This window comes from Cucurbita moschata, unplaced genomic scaffold, assembly GCF_002738365.1.
Source record: "Cucurbita moschata cultivar Rifu unplaced genomic scaffold, Cmos_1.0 Cmo_Scf00014, whole genome shotgun sequence".
NCBI classification, from domain to species: domain Eukaryota; kingdom Viridiplantae; phylum Streptophyta; class Magnoliopsida; order Cucurbitales; family Cucurbitaceae; genus Cucurbita; species Cucurbita moschata.
Genome location: NW_019268530.1, coordinates 3,023,546 through 3,031,396, shown reverse-complemented (window position 1 = coordinate 3,031,396; position 7,851 = coordinate 3,023,546). Strand labels below are relative to the sequence as shown.

Genomic DNA, 7,851 nt, shown 5'->3' with positions numbered 1-7,851 from the left:
AAAAAAAAAAAAAAAAAAAAAAAAAAAAAAAATCCCGACTCTCGTTCTTCCCGTTTAGTTTGGTTTCAATTGATTCAGTTGACTCGTTTAGGTTTTAAGCTCGATTTCTCTGAATGAATGGATATCGTACCTGATAAATGTTTGGTCAAAACAAGTTTAAAAGTATCAAGGAAAGCTTGGACGACAAGCGAGCTTGCTCTTAGAATAACATGTTTCACGTGGTCTTATTATTTATTATAATTGATGTAATGATATTTGAATGAACCGTGTGTCCATGTACTTCCTTGTCGGTTATGATTACTAAGTTAACAAAATTATGTTGATATGCCTTGTGAGACACTGCAATGTACCATGTATGATAAACATGAATGAAATATTAAATACGAGCATACATATGGTAAGAAATTTTTTAATGTGGAATCTCACGTGTGTTGTATGTCGGACGATTATTAGTTACTTCTCTAGTATGTTATGCAACAGACGTGTACACTACATGACATACTTTTAAGATAAAATCCATTTCACGTACAAATGTGTTCCACCAGCTTTCTTTTTTTAATGGGGTTGCTCTATTTTCCTATCTAGTTTTTGCCCCAAAGTTAGTGGACATCGATGCTAGCCAGACCCAACTTTTCATGATTTAGGTCATCCTATAATAGGCCCAAGAATATGAACAATGTCACTACATAAGTAAACAAATGGCCTCGTTAGTCTACACGGCCCCGACTATTGTTTATCCACGAATCACCTATTAACGTAAAAAAATGAAAGAAACCGATGAGTAGATTTAGTGGTAGGGGTCCTAAGTAAAAGAAATAGAAGAAGCAAAAAAAAGTGGTTCATAGGGTTTGCTTTCAATGTGACAGATTCCTCACATTGCCTTCTTAAGGATTTGGATCTTCCCACATAAAGGGACAATTCAATGCTCTTTTTTCCATTTTTATATTCATCTTTTATTTCACATCATTCAAATCCATCTCTATTCATTTTCTTTTAATATTTATGATAATTAATTTTATAAATATCAATTTAATTCCCTCGTTATATTATGATATTATAATTTACGAGAAAATTACATAATTTATCGATTCATGAACTAAACGTGGGTCATATCAACTCATTTTTCCACGAAATCCAAATATATTCACTTGAGGGTATCCAAAAATAATACCATTATTAAAGTCTTGAGCGAGATAGTTTCTTACGTAATTCTACCCTTCTTTTTTTTTTTTTATTTATTAAACTTTATTAATAATCCTTATCCTTTAAAAATAATAATAATTTTTTTTAAAAAAACTTTTTATCATGGATAGAGACGTCTATAGAGCGGGTGACGACGGAAACCTTCTCCATCTCCGCCGCCCCCACTTTTTTTCAATTCTCATCTCCAGATCGAAAATTTTATTAACTATTTAGAATGAATTTCCGTATCTGACAAATTAAATGAATATCTCTAATCATGGAGCGTTTAAAATAATATTACAAAAAGGATCGCCTCTCACTCTCAGGCAGGCCCCCACCAAGAATCACAAAGTTTGCAACAAAAAAACAGGGGCAGCTCAATCATATTCATATCCCATATCCATTAATGTTCTGATTCCCCATCTCACAATCATATATTATATGGTCTCTCACAACCCTACTATTATATTCCATTTTTTGTCCATGCCCTCTTCTTGTCATAATTTTCCACTGCTCGACGTGTTTAAGATTTGAAATTTAGATACGTGCATGATAGCTTCAATATTCCTCGACATCCCTATACATATCACAGCATATGAGTGAGAACAAAGTATAATGAAAAGATTTGCGTTGACTTAATTTTTCATTTTTAAAAGCAGAGATACAATGCTGGTTACAATTTATGATATCAATATCAACGTAAGTATATATACTCGTTTTCTGGAGTATATATTTGTCTCGAAAAGGAAAAAGAAAATGGGAATATGAAAGGACAATTTATGCTTGTGAGAATAATTAATAATAGAGAGGAGAAAGCAAAGAAAAAGATGAGAAAGGCATCACTTTGTTAAGTCTATGGCCTTTGAAATTCTGATGCTCATCTCCCATCGAGAGGCCCCTTTAAATTTCATTGTGTTTCTTGTAATTCTTTGAGGGAAAATGGGATACAAACAAAACCCATTTGATAAAACATCCCAAAAATGATCTTGATTCAAGAACAACCTCAAGATTGAATGGGAAATCATGATTTAAAATGAAAAGGGTTTGTAACAATTATGAACAATCATGGGAGAGTTGAAGATAATAGACATGAATGAAAGGGTGACCAGGTTCATTGTTCATTAATTTTAACGAAAAAGTTGTCTCAAAGAACCAAATTAAAGGGAAGTTTGGATAGCTCAGCTCAGCTCAGCTGATTTCCCCATTTCAGAAAATTCCAACTTCCACGCAATGTACTAAAAAGGGACACAAACCCTTTCATTGTCAAACCATAGTTTTTTCAATTGCTTCATATCTTGTGGCTTTGTGCCTTTATTTTGGCCCTTTCTCATTCTTTTCCCTCTATAAAACCCTTTGTTTTTGCCATTTGTTATGCACATCTACACTCCAATAATACCCTCTTTGCCTCTTGTCCCTATGGCTGGTGTGTCAAGTACAGCAGCCCATAGGCCAAGTGAGGAAGAAAGTGAGCTAAGAAGAGGGCCATGGACTGTTGAAGAGGACACATTGTTGATTCATTATATTGCTGCTCATGGTGAAGGCCAATGGAACCTATTGGCTAAACAAGCTGGTATTTATACACACTTGCATTCTCTCTCGATTCGAAATTCTCTCGTCTCTTCTTAAATCGTTGTCGTTTTTCAGGTCTCAAGAGAACAGGAAAAAGTTGCAGATTGAGATGGCTGAATTATTTAAAACCTGATATTAAACGCGGGAATCTCACTCTTCAAGAACAACTCCTCATCCTCGAACTTCATTCCAAATGGGGTAATAGGTATATTGACGATCATATTAATTTGATTTACCAACACTTTTTAGAACGTAATTATATAGAATTTGTTTGAAAAGTATCGATATTTGATTGAATCTAAAAAATTTAAGACAAACCCTTATTAGTTTTTGGATATTTAATTTTTTTTTAGGTGGTCCAAAATTGCACAACAATTACCTGGAAGAACAGATAACGAGATTAAGAACTACTGGAGGACCCGAGTTCAAAAACAGTTACGTCAGCTGAAAGTACAAGCTCACAGCAGGAAACTTTTGGATGCCATTTGTCATTTGAGCATGCTAGAAGCCATGGACCAAACTTCCAATTACTCCATCAATTTGCCTCCATCTCTCCATAACATGAACTTACCAAACTCATCGAATAATACTGTTCTTCTTCCGGCCAACCATTGCAGCGGAGCTCCTCCGCCGCCGCCGCCTCCAAGTTCGGTCCAGCAATGGCCTGAAATCTCAGCATGGCCACCAAGTCCTTGTGGTGAATTCATGGAAGCTTGGAGGTTTGACATGGTGGAGCAGAAGCAGCTACATGAGCCAGTTGGTGCATTGGGTGATTGGGAAGTTGGTGATCGTGATGCCCAAATGATAGCACCAGATTGGGTGTTGGAGGATGCCATGGTTGAAAACTTGTGGAGCTTGGATCATCACTTGATGTAATAATATAGGCTAAGTGAACGTTTCAGGCTCATTAAATTATGGGCATAACTTTGATACTCTGTTAGGGACCACAAATCTTCACATTGATATAATGTTGTCCACTATGAAAATAATAAACTCTCATGGTTTTGCTTTTGGTTTCTATTCTGATACCAATTTACCATGACCCAATTTTCGAGGTTTCGAGAAATCAAATCGTGATGAAAGTACAAAATCAAACACAAATAGAACAAAATCAACGTAAAGCAAAAACATTGAAAATGTGAAAATTACGGTAAAATTTTGCACGGTTTTAAAAGAAATGCAATACCAGTGTCAAAAGTTTCAAGTTATTTACAAATGGAAAAAGATTATGAGATATAAAAGAATACAAAATCAATTCTAAAAGTAATACAACTGACCGAATCTAATTTGAGAGAGTCAAATTTTGTGCATATAGTTAGACAAGAAAATCAAAAAAATAACGAGAGAGTTAACGAAGATTCTACAAGTGTGTCAAGAGTGCAGTTTGGACCGAACAATTGTGTTATCAAAATCATAAATAGTTTTATAGATTGAAGCCAAACTCCTTGAGATTTACACATCTTTAAAAAGAATCGAGAACTAATTCAAACATTCATTCCAAGTATATTTAGATTAAAATAAAAGCATTTACCTCTACCATTTAATTTATTTGAATCCTAAGGAACCCATAATAAATTTATAGCACAATTCAATTCTAGTTTAGGATGAGGTTGATTGGACGTTTTCAAACATCATCAAGTTCATGAACCTGAGTCAAGTTTCATCAACGTGAAAAGTATTGGTTTCACTGATAGCCAAATGAGGTTAAACATATGAGACACTTCCACCAAAACTGGAAAACATTACCAAACATGTTCCTTTGAAAAGTTGACCATTGGGTGTCTTTTCAACGGAATAATACTAATAATAAGAAGAATTTTTTTAAAAAATGACTGCTATTTGTCATCCTTGATGGATTTTACCGCTGCTCATCAGCCGCCACCCACTGCAGCAGCCATACTTTAGATAGCAACCAAGATTTTTCTTCCTTGGATCATAACTCTATACCCACTTTCTCACGTTCCTCCCCTGTTTTTTTTTTTTTTTTTTTTATGGTTGAAGTGAACCGTTGAAATCCTATGATTTTGTTGTTGTTCGAGCGGTTGGGATGCTCTAAGGAAATATTGACAATTCATATATGTTGAGAATTGCTAGAGTTCCACCCTGGCTAATTAAGGAGAAGATCATGAGTATACAAGTAGGAGATACTATGTCCTTTTGTACTAGGTCTTTTGAGAAAAGAAAAAGTACAACCAATAAAGCTTATACTCGAAGCGGACAATATCATACTAATATGGAGGGTTGTTGTCCTAACATGATATTAGAATCATGTCAATAGAATTCTAAAGGTGCGTCTTCTTAGAATACCAACGTGGAAGGATAACTAAGAAAATTTTAAAAGAATTGAAAATCATTACCTATACTAGCAAGATACACATTTTTTTCAGTGACTCGGTCATAGGAACTTGAGTGGTCTTGTAGGAAGGACTTGTGTTAGTCTGTGAGGATAGTTTTCACTCTTAGAAGCGATGAATAAGTAACGTGATCATGTCGTAGAGGAAGTAGGAGAATACCAAGATACACAGATGTCAAATCTAAATTTTGAATCCCGAGCATAGATCGTGATACTAATTAAGGAGAATATTTATTGTTGAATAAATATGTAATGGAATTGTAAAGCTACCCACTAAGCTTGAACTGATGTTAAATTATTACATCTTAAAATTTATAGGGATAAGGGCCACGTCTTGGCAAGAATAATAAAAAAAATTTTAAAATTGTTATTAAAAACATCTCTCCTCCACCGATGTGGTGGTCTGGCACACCGTTGTATGTCGGACTCTAACACAATTTGTAACAGTCAAAGTCTAAGGCTAGCGTGATGATGTGCCGTTGGCCTACCCTATTCTCCTAATGCAACCCAACGGGGCATATCATTCAATCCTATTTCAATATACGCTCCTCCAAAGTTTAAGGGTGGATTGAATCCAATCCCATCCAGCGTGCTCGTAATTAATTTATATGTATGCTTAAAATGGAATGCCTTTTTTTGTTGCCGGTGGAAATTGGGCAACTTTCACTATGATTCGATTTATATGAATTGTGTAAACTAATATTATTTAATGAAAATGTAATGGAATTCAAAAGCTAAGCACTATGGTCGGATTAATCTTAAATTAATTTGTTCTTAAAACATTATACTATAAATGAATGAGCACCATGTCCTCTTGACATGTCCACCTCCCATTATCATATTCCAAGTGCTCGTTTTCACAAATCTCTCTCAAAAGTAGGTTTGGTCAAACCTAACCGGTTGAACCAACTTAAAAATGGGGTTACAATCTAACTTGTTAACTAATAAATATTTGATTTTTGAAATTTTATGTGAGATCCCACATAAATTAAAAAGAGGAACAAATGACAACTAGGACGTTGAGTCGAGTGGACACTGGGCAATGTTTCAGCGAGAACACTGGGCAGTTCAGGAAGGTGAAGGAGTGAAGTTTGTAAACTCTCATTAATTTTGAGTCTTTCCTTCCGAAGTTGGAATAGCAGCTCCACCGACCCAACCCGGAGTGGATTCTAGGAGAAGGGAAGGGCGGACATAGCCTTGCAATAGGAGAGTTTTCAGCTCTCTTGGAACGTTCATTGCTTGTAATCAAAATCTTGCGTCTAAATCTAGTCCCACATGAATTGGAGAGAGGAACTAGTGTCAACAAGGACAGTAAACTCCAAAAATAGGTGGATTGTGAGATCCATATTGATCGGAAAGGAGAACACGAAAGATTTTGAGAGTAGAGCAAATTTTGTGTTTCATCTAAAAATTGGAAAGAGATCACACAAAAGCTTAGAAAAGTAGCTTAGAAAAGTAGCTTAGAAAGTGGGCATGAAGATGCATGAGATGGTGCAAGAAAGTGTAAAGAAAACTCCAAATGCTATACAGGTCAGAGCTTTCCCCCTTACCCTCTAAAACAAAAACACACCTTCTATTAACAAATTTAAATGAATCAAATCCCAAACTTTTCCTCCGCCACCTTCCACGGCGGCGAGTACTCCCCGTACTCCCACGGCGCCGGTGATGCCACTGGACCACAGCTCAACTTCTCATCACAAACCGCCTTTACAACACTCTGATCATCAATATCTCTCCAAATATCATCCATCGAATAAGAGTAACCCTTTTCATCCTCTTCACCCATATAACATGACCAATCCCCACCCGTGTCGTAGAAGCTCTCTTCTCCGATATCAATTGTCGGGACCGAGTCAACCGTCGACGAGGACGACGGCGACACCACAACATGATGAACCGCGGCTTTCTTTTTCTCTTGTGCCAATTTTCTCACATGGGTTCGCCAAAAATTCTTTATTTCATTATCCGTTCGTCCCGGGAGCTTCCGAGCAATCTTAGACCATCTAAAAAAAAAAAAAAACGTTAGAATCAAGGTTAGGAATCACGACTCTCCACAATTGTATGATATTATCCACTTTGAGCATGAGCACTCGTATTCACCTGTTGCCCCACTTGGAGTGGAGGTCGAGGACAAGGCGCTCTTCTTGGGGAGACATCTTGCCGCGCTTGAGACCGGGGTGGAGGTAGTTAACCCACCGGAGACGGCAGCTTTTACCATTTCTTTTCAGGCCTGTAAGGGAGGAGAAAGGGGTAGGTTAAAAGGAGGTGGAGGAGGAGGAGGAGGAGGAGAAGGGGGGGTTTTAATAAACCCTACCTATAATTTGTACTCTCCCGCCACCTTCAAACCTGATACTTTGGCGATGAAATCCCACCGGCGATCACCGAACAAACCAACAAAGCAGACCAATTGGAAGTCCTCTTGCTCTGTCCATGGCCCTTTTCTGATACTCTCCTCTTGCACCATGTTGTGTCTTGTTTTTCTCTCTCTTGTGTCTTGTTTTTCTCTCTCTTGTTCTTGTTGTTCTTGTTGTTCTTGTTGTTGTTGATGATTGTGTTGGTAGGAGATTTATATAAGGGGTTAGTTTGTGGACATGGTGGAAGCTGTATAGGCACAACAAATCTCTCCCTTTCATTCTTAATAAAATAATAGCTTATGGGTTTCATATCTTCTTTATCTTGTGATTAAGATAATAGGGAAAAGTTTTCAAGATAACAAAATTTAGTGTGGGTCTTTTTTTTTTTTTTTT

General features: G+C 36.6%; 2 protein-coding genes across 2 annotated transcripts; one reads left to right on the top strand and one right to left on the bottom strand.

Moving 5' to 3' along the window:
* The first annotated feature begins 2,590 nt into the window (after positions 1–2,590).
* Positions 2,591–3,640, top strand: LOC111452836 (transcription factor MYB62-like). The gene is made up of 3 exons (XM_023093741.1): positions 2,591–2,752; positions 2,827–2,956; positions 3,105–3,640. The coding sequence occupies exons 1-3, from the start codon at positions 2,599–2,601 to the stop codon at positions 3,625–3,627; spliced, it is 807 nt and encodes a 268-aa protein (XP_022949509.1). The 5' UTR covers positions 2,591–2,598; the 3' UTR covers positions 3,628–3,640.
* Positions 3,641–6,486: 2,846 nt separating this feature from the next.
* Positions 6,487–7,711, bottom strand: LOC111452839 (transcription factor MYB48-like). Its single transcript, XM_023093743.1, has 3 exons — positions 7,451–7,711; positions 7,205–7,334; positions 6,487–7,107 (listed from the first exon to the last, which is right to left on the bottom strand). Exons 1-3 carry the CDS (start codon positions 7,566–7,568, stop codon positions 6,699–6,701), a joined length of 657 nt encoding a protein of 218 aa, XP_022949511.1. The 5' UTR covers positions 7,569–7,711; the 3' UTR covers positions 6,487–6,698.
* Positions 7,712–7,851: the final 140 nt, after the last annotated feature.

What these genes read in the sequence shown, in the direction of transcription:
- LOC111452839 (XM_023093743.1), bottom strand. Translation starts at nt 7,568, where the DNA reads ATGGTGCAAGAGGAGAGTATCAGAAAAGGGCCATGGACAGAGCAAGAG. An exon ending in TTTCATCGCCAAAGTATCAG is followed by an intron (nt 7,335 to 7,450) that starts GTTTGAAGGTGG and finishes CCTCCCTTACAG; the next exon opens with GCCTGAAAAGAAATGGTAAA. An exon ending in CACTCCAAGTGGGGCAACAG is followed by an intron (nt 7,108 to 7,204) that starts GTGAATACGAGT and finishes TTTTTTTTTTAG; the next exon opens with ATGGTCTAAGATTGCTCGGA.
- LOC111452836 (XM_023093741.1), top strand. Translation starts at nt 2,599, where the DNA reads ATGGCTGGTGTGTCAAGTACAGCAGCCCATAGGCCAAGTGAGGAAGAA. An exon ending in CCTATTGGCTAAACAAGCTG is followed by an intron (nt 2,753 to 2,826) that starts GTATTTATACAC and finishes GTCGTTTTTCAG; the next exon opens with GTCTCAAGAGAACAGGAAAA. An exon ending in CATTCCAAATGGGGTAATAG is followed by an intron (nt 2,957 to 3,104) that starts GTATATTGACGA and finishes ATTTTTTTTTAG; the next exon opens with GTGGTCCAAAATTGCACAAC.